Here is an 18,211-nt window from a genome sequence, read left to right as displayed (position 1 = left end):
ACTGATTTAGAAATTGTTAGTGCATATAGTCAGGGTTGTAAATAAGGGTCACTCAAGGGAAACGCCAAGTGTCTACAAATAGGTATCCATGCCACAATGGTGACCACTAACACTGGTTTGACTGCAAAATATCAAGTACATACAGAGCTCCTACCTCATTTAGCCATACCAATGGAAAGAAAGTCGGCTTTAGATTTTTTGTTTGGCTGGAAAAAAAAACAATGATAGTGAATTAAATTCAACGTTAAATAAAACACCAAATAACTGTGTCTGTTTTTATGGCTGTGTGTGTATGATATGTGCATATGTGCGTGCGTCATGAGTGCGTGTGTGCGTGTAAATATGTCTGTGTGTGTACGTGTCTGACGTATCAAACTTATTTGATACTGGAAGCAGGGACCTCCAGCTGTGGGTGACAAAGATGTGCATTTACTGAGCCTGTGAGTTACACAATGATTGCATGATATTTTATAGCACACTATAACAAGTGCCACAGTGCGACAGTGCTCATCTGGTGTCTGGTGTTCTGCTGATAAATGGATTTGTGCATATCAAGACATGTTTTAGTCTGAGAAGTGCTGACAGATGTGTTGAAACATGGGAAGGCATGTGAATGGTATCATGAAGGTTGTACAATTAGGTACAATTGGTACTCGATATGCGGAATTGTCCCGCGGTGATCAGTAACTAGTGACGTATTCAGAAATTGATGGACAGGGGGGTGATAAATGTACCTTGGCTGCCGCAGGCAGGCCTGCGTGCCGTAGGCATGCCAGTGCTAGAGGGGTCTGGGGGCATGCCCCCCAGAAGATGTTGAAATATTTAAGCCATTTTCCTGCAATCTGAGACATACTGTGGGCCATATTCTCATGTCTGATGACACTATCTCAACTCTAGACTCAACCCTACAACCCAACCCTACATCTCCACTGCACCAGCGCGTGGCCAGTGCCCAGGCACCAGCTGACAAAAAAACAATGTGTCCAAGCAAACACATGCAAGAGCCGTTCAGATTTGTGCCACAATTCTGTATTTCCTCCTATACCTTAAGTTAAGGAGGGAATCTTCCCTCTCAAACACATCCCTTTGATACTTGACCCCGGATTCGACATCCCAAGTCCTTTTCGCGTTCCCCCCTACGTCCCGAATATCAAGACCGTACGTCAAGCAGTTTAGATTTGTGCCATATGGTTGATGGACGGACGCAAAAATGCTTCCTCCTATACCTTAAGTTAAGAAGGGATTATTCCCCCTCCATTGACACATTGTCAACTTTGACCCTTAACCCCAGATTCGACATCCCAAGTCCTATTTGCGTTCCCCCTACGTCCCGAATGTCAAGACTGTACGTCAAGCGGTTTAGATTTGTGTCATGCTGTTGAAGGACGCACAGACAGACAAACGTCCGATTCTACAAGCTGCATCTGACTATGTCAGATGAGCTCAAAATGTTACAAAATTATATAATATATTATATGTATATTACATGTGTCTGCGTGCATGCGTGTCAGCTAAATAGGTGTCAATATTTGCCACACACCTGTTATTTTTGGATAAATTCTCTAAAACCGTTGAGCTTTTGTTAGACTAACTGATTTCTGCCTCCACCATGGTGATTATCGTAACAAAGCCACACACCTTATGAATTCAATATGTTCAATAAATGTGTTGACCTGCATTCTCCTCATCAGCCGCATCGCTAGTCCAGTTAGCTGGAAAAAATTATTCATGAAAAAGATATGTCGCATTAAAAGATATATATATATATGTATATATCAGGGTTGTATCCAGCTCAATTTTAGTGCCGGCTAATATCAATGATTGTGTCATATGCATAAATCATTATAATAGCAACATGGTGCGTTTAAACATAGCCAGCTATACTGCTTGTACTGTGCGCTGTACGATGTGATAAGATGATGCCTTTACACATAATTAATGTTGAGATTAAATTCAGTTGTTTTTTAAATTAATTATAAGGCTATCAGTTGTGATTATTTGTAGATGCTCACTATTTTTGAAGTAGATTTTACAGCAAACTCAATCAATTCCTGTGTCATTCGGAAAGATGAATATTTAAAGCTGCATCTGTCGGACAACACCAGAGCCTGCTATCCCGACCGGGTAAACTACAACGGTGCCACGTGGTTATAATTATATATCTATATATATATATCATACTATATATATATATAATATATATAATATAGTAGAAATAAGTTCTTTAATATGCACGGATATTCAGTTTGTTATAGATAAAAATAAGAATAATCCGTACATTTAAGGTTTTACACAAGCCATGTGGCCACACAATTAATAACCCCTTGAAGTAAACAGCTTAATGCACCTAAAGATATTTTCTATAAAGATGAAAAGTCTTGGGTTTTTTGTAAAACTTAAATGTCGGATTTATTCTTTATATATATATATATATAATATATATATATATATATGTATAATATATAATATATATAATATAACCCAAGATGTAAATAATCTCAAAAGAGTTTGATACGTCCCACATTTTTACCGATTTTCCACTTCCAATTTTGGTATAAATAAAAACTACATAGTGCAATAATAGAGGCCCAATCCAATGCAATATAGACGTAGTGCGTGCATGCACATAACCAACGACCTTATGCATACAACCGGACCTTATTTTCGTAATTCGATCTCATTGTCCATGTAGGTGGATATAAACGTACCTTTACAGATAAGAACTTAGCTGGCAAATAAACCTACTCTAAGAGCAACAGTTCAGGTGACATTTTAGACAAACTAATAAACAGACTAACGCACAATGTTCATACCGGTTCAATATCCATAAATGTTTCGTGTTCAGACTTTACTGGATGTAGTCCATCTATGGCCTTTGAAAACTTCGGATCACCTTCATAGAAATGTGGTGCTGACACCACAACTGGTGCACCTGTAAAAACAAGAATGTTACTTAGCTTGGTAGCATAGTATCCTGCAGGAGGGGTAGAGGAATCAGCATTGCAGGGTTTCTTCTACATAGGAGGCACTGCGGCGCACCGCCGTTGTCAAATTTAACAACGCCGTTGTGAAAATGTTCCTGTATTTACCCGCCGTTGTCAAAATAGTGTCAATCCAAAAATAAATAGATCACTTCGTGCTTCTGACTATATACATGGAAAATTGTAATGAAATTCACAGTAACGTTTCTTTTTGCGTGCCGGCACACTCGTGTTTGCAGCTTTTTCCTCGCTTCCGGGAAAGTTTAGCCTCATACCAGCGGTGTCCACCCCTACATATACAGCAATAAGCATGCCCACTCGACTGTAACAATCAGTGCATTCGCCCCTCCCCCATACTTCAATCAATGCCGCCCCCGCCAGCAAGCAAGCAGCCACGATGTGCACAGCCACAGATGTGGGTAACAGGGGTGTCGCAGGCTGCTTTTTTTTGGTTTTTTCTTTTGCGTGAATGTGTGAGAATGCGTAGGGCATGCGGGAGTGTGGGAGAATGGGTCGATGGGAGATGCGTGAGTCTCCCGTGAAATGCGTGAGACTTGATAGATCTGCTAGCAGAGTAAGATTTAAACTAAAAGGTGACATTTTATTTTCGGGGTGCCTCAAATGAAGTCTAAGACAATCAAATTTTTAAAATTTTGTTGGGGGAGACCCCCAGAACCCCTCTCTACCTCTCTCCCCCGCGTCTGCCTGCAGAATCCACATTCGTGCCAACTGCACGCATTTGAATCCATCATGCACGTTTTGTCCCCAAACTGGCCATTACCTCCGTTGTCTAATTTTCCCTCAGAAGAAACCCTGCAGTATCATTAGCAGCAGCAGCAGCAGCAGCAGTAATAGTAGTGGCAGCAGCAGTAGCTGCTACAGTAGCTGCTACAGTAGCTGCTACAGTTGCTGCAGCAGCAGTAATAGTAGTGGCAGTAGTAGCAGTAGTAGTAGCAGTGGCAGTAGTCGTAGTAGTAGTAGTAGTAGTAGCAGTAGTAACAGTAGTAGCTAGTAGTAGCTAGTAGTAGCTAGTAGTAGCTAGTAGTAGCTAGTAGTAGCTAGTAGTAGCTAGTAGTAGCTAGTAGTAGCTAGTAGTAGCTAGTAGTAGCAGTAGTAGTAACAACAATAATAGCACTAGCATCATTAGTGGCAGTAGTGCACAGCATGAACATATCTATAGATATGTTCACAGTAGTAGTACATACCCTGTTTACAGATGCTAATGTTGAGCAACCCAGCTCCTAGACAGGGCATGCAGTAACACTCATTGTCTGGATTTACATTAGCATTTGCAAATATTGCCGCCGGGGCTGTAAAGCGAAACAGATTGATTCCCTCTATGGTGGTATCTTGTTCATATTGCATGTACAATGACCTGTGGGTAAACGTATGACACTATGAACACGTCTATTCACTATCTCTGGTACTGTTTGATTTCAATATTCATGTAGTGTTTCCCCTGCATTGACACGAGCAACGAGAGCTGCCTCGCTCAAGTTCTCAGCCGCCACACAGAAATTTGTCCAAAACACCGCCTCGCTGACGAAAATCACTGTTCTTCCATCAATAAACTACACTTTATTAAACTAAAATGCAATAGTCTCATAAAATGTGTTCAGAATAGCTTAGAATGAACCAAATTGTACCATTTTTTCCAAAAATTTTCAGGGGCCTTATGCCCCCGGACCGCACTAGCACCTGCGATGCTCGCTTTGCTCAGACCTCGAAACGTGTAAACACCAAAAAAATTACCACCTCACATACCTTTTTGGCCAGGGGAAACACTGTTCATGCGTATACTAAATTCTACTGTGCATGTATAAAATAGTATGTTCATGATGACAAAAAGTATTGTAACCATTACACTACTAATTATCATTACACTACTAATTATCATTACACTACTAATTATCATTACATCTGCAAGGAAAGTCCAATATGTCAATAACAAAATTCAACCTAAGACAATCAGGATTTATATATACTACCTGCAGATATCTGATGAGAATAGTCTCATTTTATCTGTCTTTTTGACAAATGGACCATAAATACTTCCATCTGAAATAAAGGTTCGTGTACATGCATAGACAATTACCAGTAAAAGACATTACACACTGACTGCTGGAAAATTTCCTGCCAAATTACACTCTATGATCTATAACTTTGGTCACATATTGCTTTTATTACTACTATATATATAAAATTATTTCCTTTATCAGGCAGGTTCCTTCTGCGACATATTCACCAATTAACTTGTCCACTACACATGATTTAATTGATAAGGTGTCAGCACGTATGCATCATATATTGATGTTATTATGTCTGAGGTTATGTGGCATTTTTACATACATACCTGTTCCATTAATCATGTTGCAGTAGTCTGACTTCCAGTAGTCTAGGTGGCTGCAAAGCAAATAAATTGATTTTAACATGCATAGCAACAGAATCCATAGACCAGTGGATAATCTTTGACGAAGACCACAAGGCTCAATAGGTTATCACAGTGTGTAGAAATTGACACGTTAACAGTAATACACAACTATATATCAAAGCATCATGTATTTATAAAATAACCTTCTATTTGGATGGTTGGTATTTGGATGTTTTTTTTATCCAAACTGAGTGCTGGCATTATTTTTAGCAAACACCAACACAAAAACATACAAAGTATTCCAGATAATATTGCCCCTTGCTAGATTTGCAGTGAAAAGGCATATGTTAAATGAAAAAAAACTTTATATTGACTACATCACAAACTTTCTATAGTAAATAGTTTTAAAAATTTTGTTGCAATTTTTTTACATTAAAAGTAAGTACTAACGAGACTAAATGTATCCTCGAATTCTTACCTGAGATTGTTTCTCAACTAGTTAAAAATCAAAAAAACTTAGACGATTTGATATAATGACCTGGACATTAAATGCTTGCTATGGGCTATGAGTCACGACTGTTTGTTCACATTGAAGATATAATAACACATAATAATAGCAAAATAGGAAGTATAATGCAGCAATTTAACCATAAAAAGTGAACAGAATCACTTACATTTTGTGGACATTTTTTTTACATTTACTATTTACGGTGACGCAATCACTTTAAAGACATGACAAAAATGTTACGCATTTTGCAAGGTTTGATCGATATTTTACAATTTGACTCGTTTTTAAAACACTCCCAAACTATATCAAATACAATATTAGGCATATAGGCAGCCTAACCAAATCAATAATCATCAATTTCACCATATATAGGTTTGGTAGCTACAATAGCACTATGTGCAGTAGACATGCACTTTACATTTACTTTTCTTTGTTTTATTATTACTACATTTCTTCCCCTATGTTTAGTGGTAATACAGTAGAAGTCCACAAATCCGGATGCCAGAAATCCGGACCACTCGAGAACCCGGACTTTTCGAAAACTGTCAAATTAATGGTAATTCAGCAGGGTTGACCCAGTTAACAGGCAAGACTGAGCAAGCCAGCTAAAACAGGATTCACACTTGCAACGATTTCACGTGCACGCGTCTGTGTCGGGAGCACTATACTGTAAGTGTTATGGCGAATTTTCAAGTGTCACCACCAGAGCCGTTCGATTTCTCTCAGCCTAACTCACAGACCAGGTGGATAAAGCGGTTTGAAAGATTCAAGGTATAGCCTCAGGGTTAGACAAAAAATCCCCACAGCACCAGGTGAAGACTTTGATATATTGTATGGAAGAGACCAGTGGCGTAGACAGGTCCTCAGTTGTGGGGGGGATGATTTTGCTGTTACTTCCATCATAATGTATATGAAGTGTGCGCGCGATGAGCGCGCACCGCGAGCGCCTTGGCGCAAAGCGCTTAATGGGTGGGGTCCAGGGGCCGCCCTAGGGGCCCTGGCAGGGTGCAGGGGTAGAGCCCTTGCCCGAGTTCCAGGGGGCGGAGCCCCCGGAAGCTCTTGGATTTTAGCAATTTAAAACCTTCAAGATGGCCGTTTTTGAGGTAATTGAACAAAATTGATATTGTAAGTGCATTTTTGTGAATTCTAAGGTAATTTTTTTCTTTAGATCACAGAGGTTTAATAACACGCACACCCCCCCTCCCCACACACACAACCAGTGGCAGATCCAGAAGAAAATTCTAGGGGGGGAGGCAAGTCATGCGAGCTCAAGGGCACAAAGCGCCCGGAGGGAGGGGGGTTGGAGGGGGTGTCCCCCTCCCACTGTGTGGAATTGTTAAAATGTTGCAATCTAAAAGCAATCAATTTTGGACATCTTTATCATAGAATATCAGGATTTTTCCTTCTTCAGGGCGTGTCCCCCTCCTGTTTAGGGGAGGGGGTCCGGGAATTTTGTTGAAAGTAACACATCTTCGATGCAATTTCCTGCACTATGAGGCAGCACTATTAAACAATCTTCATCACAATAACATAACTGTTGAGTTCAGTATTTTTACCTTTGGGGATACCAAAGACTAAAATACTTAGTACCAAATCTGTTCTATGCACATGTCCTCACTGTCGTTACCAGTGCAGACTTACCTAGGCTAAAATACCTTTGCCCTGAAAATTCTAGGTGGGTGAGATTAAATTGAATTTTCCCATTCAATCCCCATAAAAATTCAATATCCCAACTTTCAATAGGTCAATTCTAATTTTGAATAAAGCAAGGATTTAACTTTCGTGAGCAGTGATAAGACTTTGGGGATTTTGGAAAAAAAATCGTATATGGGGAATGCGTCCAAAATTAACCGTCTGAGTTTCAGAAAAATGTCATTCTTGGAACGAGTTACAGCCATTTTACAGTAGATGTATGTCATGTTCCATTTCTGTAATAATACATAAGGAGAGTATGATAATAGCAATGACAGATTTGTAGATAAATATCCAGTATTTATTGTCAGGAAAATATTAAATTTTTCCCCATTTTCTTCCTGAAAGTCAGGGGGGGTGAAAGCCATCCCACCTCAATAAGTGTGGGGGGATATACCCCCACCCCCGCTATCTACGTCCCTGTCAGATGAACTCAAATTTGAATTTTGATATGCATACAAATATTCATAATCATAATCTTTGTTAGCAGTACTCTACAGGTGCCAAGGAACGATTTTTGAAGTGGGGGTGCTCAATTTGTTACGCTCGACAGTGGCCAATGCAGGTTTTCGAGGAGGATGGTAGGAAACAGGCGGGGGTATGCGGGTCCTACCCCAGAAAATTTTGAATCCCCCATTTTCCTCCTAAAAGTAGGGGGGATGATTGTATACGCCATCCCCCCACCATCAATAAGTGGGGGGATGCATCCACCCCCCCCCGCTCTCTCTGCGCCTGTGGGAGAGGGGGTATACGATATTTTTTTTTTTTTTATTTTTTGTGTCTGAGGCGCGTGTTGTGTGTTTTGAGTTTGTGTCAAGAAGAAGTTTAAGGAATACTTCATTGTCCGCCCTAATCTTTGAAAGAGCTAAATTCAACGGGAGAGTGCAAGGTCTGGATGAACCAATTGATTCCTTCATTACTGCTCTACACACACTCGCCGAGCATTGTGAGTACGGCACTCTAATGGAAGAGCTAATTAGGGACAGAATCGTTGTTGGCGTTCGAGACAAGCATCTCTCTGTACATATGCAAGTAAATGAGGACTTAACCCTGAAGCTTGCAACAGACCTAGCTCGTCAGTCAGCCCATGTAAAGAACCAGGTAAGAGAGTTGACGTCAACTACGGTAGTCGGTGCGGAGGCTTTAGCCGTACATGCCAAAGGACGATATGGCAAGAGGTCTGCACGTTCGACGTCACAGTATGGTCAGAAGAGGTGTCCGTGGTGTGGAAACTATGCTCATAATCACTCTCTGTGCCCTGCCAAAAATGTGAACTGCCGGCGATGCCAACTCAAAGGGCATTTTGAGAAGGTATGTCAAAAGGCCAAGACAGTAAATGAAGTAACTACACAGTCTTGTTCATACGCTTCATCAGATGTCTTCATAGGAGAAGTAAGTGTGGGCAACCAGTCGGGTCGCACTCCACAGTAGATATTTCCTATCACTGTCTGTGATAAGGAGGTGAAGTTTCGTGTAGACACAGGGGCAGATGTATCTGTCATGTCGCGACAAGTGTTTGACCGTGAGTTTCCGGAGACCAGGCTGGAGTCATCCTCTAGTGATCCCTGGGGCTGATCATAAGCCTATCCATGCCTATGATTGTTTCCGTGCTGAGATCAAGTTCAAAGAAAAGTCGTGTGTAGAGGAAGTCTACATCTTCGAGAAAGCCTCAAATCTGTTGAGCGGCAAAGCTTCCCATGAACTTGGAATCATCTCCCTTGTTGACTCAGTGAAAAAGAAGTTTCCAAGTTTGTTTACTGGACTCGGGATGCTTGAGACTCTATACGAGATAAAGCTGTGAGAAGACGTACGTCCATACACTATCAGTGCGCCACGAAGGATTCCACTCCTTCTTCTTCCCAAGGTGAAAGAGGAGCTCAGCTGACTGAAGACAATAAGAGTTATTTTGTCGGTAGAAGAGCCGACGGACTGGTGTGCCCCTATAGTTGGTGTGCCGAAGCCATCAGGAGAAGTTCTCCTGTGTGTGGATCTTACTAAGCTCAACGTGGCAGTTCAGCGTGAAAGACATATGATACTGCCAGTCGATTATGTACTCGGCCAGCTGGCCAATGCGAAAGTATTCTCTAATGTAGATGCTAATGCAGGGTTTCATCAGATTCCTTTATCAGAGAAGTCAAGGAAGCTGACGACGTTCATCACTCCATTTGGTCGATTCTGTTTCAACTGTCTTCCATTCGGTATCTCCAGGGCTCCGGAACACTTCTCAAAGCGAATGGCTCAAATTCAATATGATACTCCGGGGGCAGTTTCACAAATGGATGACGTCATAGTTTTTGGTCGTAACCAAGCAGAACATGATGAGAACTTGACTAAGCTCTTACTCGTCTAGAAAACGCCGGAGTTACTCTGAACCGAGACAAGTGTTTAGGTCAGATCGTGTTTGCAGAAGGCATCACAGCTGATCCTGAAAAGGTAGGTGCTGTCAGGGACATGCCTGTGCCAACCAATGTCAGCAAACTCAGGAGATTTTTGGGTATGGTGAATCAGATGGGGAAGTTCACGCCTTGCTTAGCTGAACTGACCAAGCCTATGCGAGATCTTCCTTGGTTCCATCATCACACAGAGGGATGGTAAAGAGTGGCAACCAGTGGCATATGTGTCTCGATCTCTGTCTCCAACAGAACAGCGGTATGCTCAAATTGACAAGAGGCATGGCCATCGTCTGGCCATGTGAAAAGTTTAGGGATTACCTCATGGGGATCAAGTTCCGGGTCTAGACTGACCATAAGCCGCTCATTCCCCTGTTGAGCTCTGAGGATATGGATCAATTGCCACCGAGGATCCAGAGGTTCCGCCTGCGGTTGATGCAGTATAGCTAAAACATCATTCATGTGCCTGGTAAGGAGCTACACACTGCTGATGCGCTTTCCCTTGCGCTGGCCTATCCGCCAACACAGAGCGATGGTACGTTGGAACAGGAAACAGATGCGTTTGTGCGGATGATCACCGAATCAGTTCCTGCAACAGATAAACGTTTAGAAAACATCCGTGACCACCAACAGGAGGATGACGTATGTCGCGAGGTGATCCAGTATGTAGAAGAAGGATGGCCTAAAAAAACTGTCTGAAAGGACTCGCGAAACATTATTGACCCAATAGGACGGAGCTGACTGTCGTGGGCAATCACCGTCTATGTGGCACCAGGATCGTCATCCCTTGCAGTCTAAGACCAGACATCTTAGAGAAGATGCACGAAGGACATCAAGGTATAACGAAGTGCCGTGAACTAGCAAAGCGAGCTGTATGGTGGCCTGGTGTAAGCAGAGATCTGGCAGATCTTGTGGAACGCTGCAGGGAATGCAACCAATCTGACAATAGCAGAGTTGAAGCATTTATTCCCTTAGCAATGCCAGATCGGTCATGGCAGAAAATTGCCACGGACTTGTTTGAACTGAAGAAGAGTAAGTATCTACTCGTGGTAGACTACTACTCGCGATACATCGAAGTATCTCTGCTGGAGTCAACGGCGTCTCGGGCCGTGGTCAACCACATGAAGTCAATCTTCGCCCGGCCTGGGATTCCAGATACTGTCATCTCAAATAACGGTCTGCAGTACACTTCACAGGAGTTTGAGCAGTTCAGCCATGAGTTTGGGTTTGCTCACATCACTAGCAGCCCAGGGCATCCATCAGGCAACGGTGAGGCAGAGCACGCAGTGCAAACTGTAAAAAAAAGACTCTTATCCGCTGCTGGTGATCCGTACATCGCAATGCTCAATTATAGGAATGCGCCTCTCTTGAACAGGTATAGCCCTGCCGAACTTTGCATGGCTAGGTTGTTGCGAACTAGGATTCCGGTTGTGCAAAAAGGGTTGCTTGTACAACAGCCTAACACAAGCCAGATTAGAGAGAGAGAGAAGAGGCATACAGGGAGAAAACGAAACGCAACTTCGATCTTCGTAGGAGAGCGAAAAAATTGCCAAGTCTCCAGCCAACAGACGAAATCTGGGTGCCGGAGAGACGGAAGTCTGGTCTGGTGTCAGGAACCGGTGGGCATTCCCGTTCCTATGTGGTCACCACCCTCACTTCCCAGGCACTTACGAGGAACAGGGCCCAGCTCAACAAGATTAGCCTGGTAACACCTGGTATCTCAACTCCAGTGTCGCTAGATCCTCCGTCACCTGAGTCACCGAGGGTAGCTCTAACTCCTCCCTCGCCGGTGTTAGAGACTGTTGCTCCTCCGTCACCCGGACAGGGGTTACCAGGTCAGCCAGAACGTCACTCCGACATAGAGCGCCAGAATCCGCAGACCACCAGGAGCGGTCGGGTCGTTTGGTTCCCGTCCAAATACAAGCACTTTGTCTAATTTATATTTGAGATGAATTATGCATTCAGTCCAGTTATATATTTTTTTTCTAACTGAGAACTTAATGAGCAGTCATTTTGTTTAAGCTCTCTCAGACCTCCAGAAAGAAAGATGTTGTGTTAGTGATTGGTTAACGTGTTCAAGCATTAACATATAGCTAAGCTAGCGATGGTGGCTCCTGCTACCAGACTGCCGTATATAAGCGCTGCAGGTGCGGCAGTCGCTCTCTTTCCATCATGTAAGCAAGCCACACAGACGTGTGAATAAACAGCTCCTAAGTTACTCACAATCTTATACGTTTCTATAACGCGACCCTGTTTTTAATTGTTTACTGTATTTTTCTTTTACAATGTTCATTTTTAAACATGATTTCAAGCATTACACGCTCTTTTTTTGTAGTGAAATTTTTTCATGTTTTGTAGGGAAGGTTTTTAGCTGTTGCTCTCGTCACACGTTACACGTTGGTAGTCAATGATCATCGAAGGTGTCATGCATAATATAGACGGCTTTATTATAACGATATATAGATATGTTACGACATAACTAAACAAAGCAGTATGTGAGTGCCTTGTGATACTTCTCCCTTCACTCATTCCATTTCTACCACTTTCTCTCACTCTCTAAGCTCCCCCTTGTTTCCTATTGTGTCCCGTATTTATACCCTGGGTGTGGCTTTTCCATGGCCACGTGTCCTGGTGATGTCCACGTGGCACGGTGACAGCGGTCCACGTGGCACGGTGACAGCGGTCCACGTGGCACGGTGACAGCGGTAACACGTGGCACAGTGACAGCAATCCACGTGGCACGGTGACAGTGGTCCACGTGTCCTGGTGATGTCCACGTGGCACGGTGACAGTGGTCCACGTGGCACGGTGACAGTGGTCCACGTGGCACGGTGACAGTGGTCCACGTGGCACGGTGACAGTGGTCCACGTGGCACGGTGACAGTGGTCCACGTGGCACGGTGACAGTGGTCCTATCTGCTTGATAGGTGACGCAGCTCTGGATCTCCATTACCCTATGTACTCATATATTTCAGTTGAATGCTTTGTGGGTGGCTACTAATCAGGTGCCCCCATCACCTTTCCGAATGCGCCCGCCTGGCGCCCACTGGCATTAATATTACATCGCTACAGTTTACATTTTAGTCAAGTGCTGACTTTATTTTTCTTTAAAACTGCTCATTTTGATAAATGAACCCTGCTGTATTTGCTAATGAATAAATTATCAAAATTTACCTGCTCATCTCTTCTTTATTCCTCCTTAAATTTGAATTTTAAAAGTACTGCCCAAGAATCCGGAAAATTCGAAAATCCGGACAAACTCAATCCCCGAGCAGTCCGGATTTTCGGACTTCTACTGTACATAGTCAAAATAATATCGTGCTATTCTAGACTATAGAAATAAAATTGTAGATATGTCTTTAACTCTTATAGATGGATGAAATCCAAATATAGCCCCAATGGTTTTGTGAATTTTTGTAACTAGTATGGGAGCAGCATATACCAGGATGTACCTGACATTTAACCAATTTTTTCATTGTTTTTATGTCTTACCTTACTCCATTATATTTTTCTATTTCAGCTACCTGGTGTACATCGGCACTTCCAGAATCAACGGTGTACAATCCATCTCTTGACAGGTTACCTGATGGCGGCTGAAAGAACATTAAGAATATCGACATAGCACAGCTGATGATACATTTTCATGATTTGTGAAACTGCAACATTCAAGCCTATTGCCTGCAGCTACTTTAGAATGACATATCTTGCTTGATTTAATTATTTCAAGTTATAATTTCCATAAAAGAAATATATCTGATGGTGAATCCACACATAGCATACATGTGCTGTATTACAGTGTACATGGGCTGTATGCAGTATTAGCATGCATGTGCTGTCTAATTATCCACTCCAACCTGTATATATATGTTGTCATAATGTTACTCTTAACTTAGAAAATATGAAGCAGTGCAATGCATAAGTCTCAGATTATCATACCCCATAGAAAAATCCAAAGTGACTATCAGGCACAAGATTTGGCAGAAGATCATGGATGTCCTTTAACATTGGGTCTTCATATCCCCACAACCATTCTTTTACTGTGTGGTTTACGAACACGGTCTCATTTAACACAGCCAGTCCCAGAGATGCCAGTACCTTCAACCACGTAGGCTCATACTTTATGTATGATGCTACTGTCTGCAAGAGAATACCTAATTAGCATAGAAAACAATAATTGTAATAACTGTAAGTCATGTGTGCAATATAACTATAAGTATATAAACACAAAACCCTACATACTTCTGCTTAAGCATGCATTAAGACTTTATTAGATATTAGATGTAACGATGCAATAGGGTCACGATACGATGTGTATCTCGGTACATGGGTCACAATCCGATACGTATTGAGATACAGAGATAGAAAGAGAATATACAGTAGAAGTCCAAAAATCTGGATGTCAGAAATCTGGACCACCCGAGAATCTCGACTTTTTGAAAACTCTCAAATTTAACTATGTTTAATACAAATATATATACAATATACAAAATATATATTATATTATTTTATTATTCCAGGAGTGGAATAAACAATTTGAGTCTATAAATTATGTGCCATATATTATAATGGCATATTACCTTAGTCCTAATATTATTATAACTATTTTGACTTTTGCACTTGAGATATAGAATTCATACCAGCATTGGCATGTTAAGAGATGTAATCGTGTCATCCTCACTACCAACTGACATCTTAGGCTCATGTGTGTATGTTCTTGTAGGCACATAGGAAATGGTTCCATTTGAGTGAAAGGTTATATTGTGTTTTTGTCTGTATTCTCTGTATAAAAAAAAAAGTTATTTGCTTCTGACTGTTGTTATTATTTCACAGAAATACAACAAAACAGGTGATGAATAAATTAGTGATCAAATAAGTGTAGGATGTCATGATTTTTTCTTACAAATGAACATTTAAAGGATTCATTTCGAAATCATTGCTCCAAACGCAAAATCTGAAAAAATATAGCTAAATATAGTCTTACCTCATAGCGGATATATTAATGATTACGCAAACTTGAAAAACGCTAAGAATTTATGCTGTTATAACTTATAGTATAGAAAATTGGAATTGAACATGCCATAACACCATGGTATATTTGATTACACTTACAGTGAAAATAAATTTGCAAATGGCACCCAAGTGCACAAACAACAAGTGCATCCATTGTACACCTAATTCAAACAAAAGGGCATCTTATTATGTGTAGTTTACTCCGTTTTAATTTTAAAATTGGCCGATATCTGGGGATATCGCGAGATAGTCCGATATACGCAAGAAATGGCGGCAGTAATCAAAACGAGTAATCAAAAATTGAATCGTGCATGTTTTGGAGAATACAGCCAAGTACGGTTCATAGGGTCTATGTCCCCCAGGGTACTGCCGGAATGTACCCTCGGTACGGTCCGGTACACCGGAACGTACCCTGGTAACTATCTAGCTGATATGGTTAGGGTGGGGGTTAGGGTTAGAGTTAGGGTTAGCGTTAGAGTTAGGGAGTAGGCGTAGGCGTAGGCGACTACCTAGACTCGTTAGTGGAGTAGGCGAGGTACGGTCCGGCATATTAGATAGTAGTATTTAGTACCAGGGTACGTTCCGGTATATTGGGTATTGGTATATTTGTATATTTGGTATATTCCGGTATACCGGACCGTACCCAGGGTACGTTCCAGCAGTACCCTGGGGGACATAGACCCTATCAGCCCAAGTACGAAGGTTCCAATACATTTTATTGTTACTCTGGACAGTTGCTGTTACTCAAGCAATTTAATGGTTAGTGTTGTAAAAGTGGAACAAACATTAGAAATTATGTTCGAAATAAAGGCTTTAACTTTATAACTTTGTTCTGAATTATGAATTTAGATTATAAACAGATATATAGACAGACAAACATACCGATATGTATAAGGGCCTTTTTGTTCAACTGATGGTTTAGCTCCGTCCCTGGTAATTTCCAGTGGATTCTTAACATGGAAGATCCAGAATTGCATGTAAATCGGAACTGGCATATCTTTCCAGATGTCGAACGACTCTGATCCATTCGTTAGACGAACTTTCTGCAACAAAAAATGAATTTAACTTATATTTTTACATTTAATAAGGCTTAAATTAGATATATTGGCAGGTTTTTAGACTTTGTGAAAATCCACTGCTCTGACTGGTCCTCATTTACTGCTCGACTTTAAAGAAACAATTATTCATGCGACAATCTCTTCGTTTCTTCAATAGCAGCCCATCCCCCGGGACTAGTAACTTTTGAGGATGACTGGCCATTTTTTATGGATGTTAAACATCAACATTTTCGATATTAAGACTGGCTAAGTTTTCAGACTTAAACTGCACTATTGCACTAATAACTAATACAGAGTGGCTATGCATCCAGTTACGGGACGCCAAGCTACCAGCTATAGGCTACGCGTCTGGTCATCCATTTCACACGAGAACATCAGACCGCCTGTGCTAGTAACAAATTGTTGCACTTGGAAAGGTGTGCGTTGCGTTGTTTGTGGTAAATTTCATACAGACTTTATTAAACCGCTTCACAACAAAAACCGCACTGGTGCGTATCATATATGTTATGGCAAGCACCCTAAACCTACATCACGATTAGGCCACGCCGCCCTTTAAAATCGTTGATTCTACTGGATTTACTATTGTTTCAAGAGTCACAAAAACACATTTTTTGATAAAATACCTAAACACATAAGTATTAAAATGGTAAAAATTACTCTTTAGTGTTTTTTACTGAAAAAATATAGTTGGGTTCACATAAGAAATGGATGACCGGACGCGTAGCCTGGGAGCTAGGCGTCCTGTAACCGGACGCGTAGCCACGGCCTAACTAATAATATTAAGCCTTACATTGGTCTCTGGTAATTAAGAAAACTAATTTATCATTCAATTATTACCATCATCTCAATGTCATCAATTTTGGTACGTAGTGCCGGTATAATGGTTATAGGGCGACAGAGACAGACAGACGCACAGACAGACAGACAAGATGGACTGAGCGACAGATAGACAGAGGGCTAAAGAAAGAGATAGAGAGAAACTGAGAGACAGACATAAGGATCTAGATAGACAGAGAGATAGAAAGAGGTGGTGGTAGGAAAGGAAGGCAAGCGAGAGAGATAGAGAGAGAATGGGCAGATGTGACAGTGTTATTAGCATATATCCTACATACTCCTTTTTTCATCATTTTTGTCATCAGTGATTGTATTCTCTTTGATCAGACACAGTGAACAAGTGCCGCAGAGCGACAAGGCTCATCTGAGGTCTGTTGCTATGCTCATAAACTCAGTCGTGCGTAGTGACACGTTTGTTAGGCCAGATTGTGTTCGCATATGCGCTTATCTTAACAATTTTGAACAGAAGAATTGTGAAGACAAATGCGCACAAGAGGTTACGAAAAACGATACAAAGAAACATTCACAGTATCACGACAACGATATTTTTAGAGATGAATGAATAGTAAGTGATTTCAATGTTTGCAGTGGCTACGCGTCCGGAACCGGGGCACGTTTCACTAACGTCCGCTAAAGTTCTCTGCTATTTAGCGAACGGAGGCATAACGGAGAACTTAGTGAATGGCCAACTCTTGTTTCACAGACGTTCCGCTATGTCTCCGCTATTTAGTGGAGATGTGGCGTGCGAATGCGTGACGTCACCGGTATTGTATATGTACATGCCTACATACTAGCTGCCATGTGTTTTGCCTACATATCCGGTGACGTCACGCGTTCGCACGCCACAATATTTCAAATGGTTCAGCCAGTAGTGCTGACTTGTGAGGAATAAAGCTATTAAACTTTTAAAGGCATAAATACATGGTGAAAGTTGTGGAAAGTGTTCAAAAAGATAGGTGAGATCATGTCCATGTAGATAAATAAGTGTTAAAAAGCCCGATCATTTTGCGTTTTCTGGGCCATTTTTCGTGGAACCAATCGGGACCAGGTGGTGTTACGAAATCTGTGCGAGAATGTTCTATAGCCCTGCGGCAGTTAATGAACGTGGGTTATAGTACTAGCTACGTTCAAGGTAGCTCATGGCGACCCTCTTCCGTCCTTGACAGTTTCCACTGTGTCACCAACTCGTTCTCAGAGACTTTACTGCTGCGCGCCTTTCCTCACGGTTTCATACTTTTCAGGTCGCAGTGGGAGCGCGAGCGTGATCGCGGGTAGGTGTGACAGGGGAATTAATGAAAGCGGGCTATAGTACTACTAGAGCTAGTACTAGAGCTACCTTGTTCATAGCTCTAGTACTATAGCCCGCT

The 18,211-nt window shown here is 41.6% G+C and overlaps 1 protein-coding gene across 1 annotated transcript in view; it reads right to left on the bottom strand.

The window, feature by feature from the left end:
• LOC106809639 (scavenger receptor class B member 1-like) overlaps nucleotides 1–18,211 on the bottom strand; it is a 29,698-nt gene that overhangs the window by 2,658 nt on the left and 8,829 nt on the right. Inside the window, exons 2-11 of the mRNA XM_014812801.1 lie at nucleotides 15,835–15,995; nucleotides 14,580–14,721; nucleotides 13,879–14,079; nucleotides 13,435–13,535; nucleotides 5,335–5,384; nucleotides 4,970–5,039; nucleotides 4,187–4,356; nucleotides 2,814–2,932; nucleotides 1,639–1,712; nucleotides 155–206 (exon numbers count right to left, since the gene is read on the bottom strand). Of these exons, the coding sequence (XP_014668287.1) occupies nucleotides 155–206; nucleotides 1,639–1,712; nucleotides 2,814–2,932; nucleotides 4,187–4,356; nucleotides 4,970–5,039; nucleotides 5,335–5,384; nucleotides 13,435–13,535; nucleotides 13,879–14,079; nucleotides 14,580–14,721; nucleotides 15,835–15,995 (1,140 nt within the window). The remainder of the gene's footprint in view (nucleotides 1–154; nucleotides 207–1,638; nucleotides 1,713–2,813; nucleotides 2,933–4,186; nucleotides 4,357–4,969; nucleotides 5,040–5,334; nucleotides 5,385–13,434; nucleotides 13,536–13,878; nucleotides 14,080–14,579; nucleotides 14,722–15,834; nucleotides 15,996–18,211) is intronic.

Source organism: Priapulus caudatus, unplaced genomic scaffold (assembly GCF_000485595.1).
Source record: "Priapulus caudatus unplaced genomic scaffold, Priapulus_caudatus-5.0.1 Scaffold370, whole genome shotgun sequence".
Taxonomy (NCBI): domain Eukaryota; kingdom Metazoa; phylum Priapulida; class Priapulimorpha; order Priapulimorphida; family Priapulidae; genus Priapulus; species Priapulus caudatus.
This window is presented reverse-complemented; position numbering and strand designations above follow the sequence as displayed.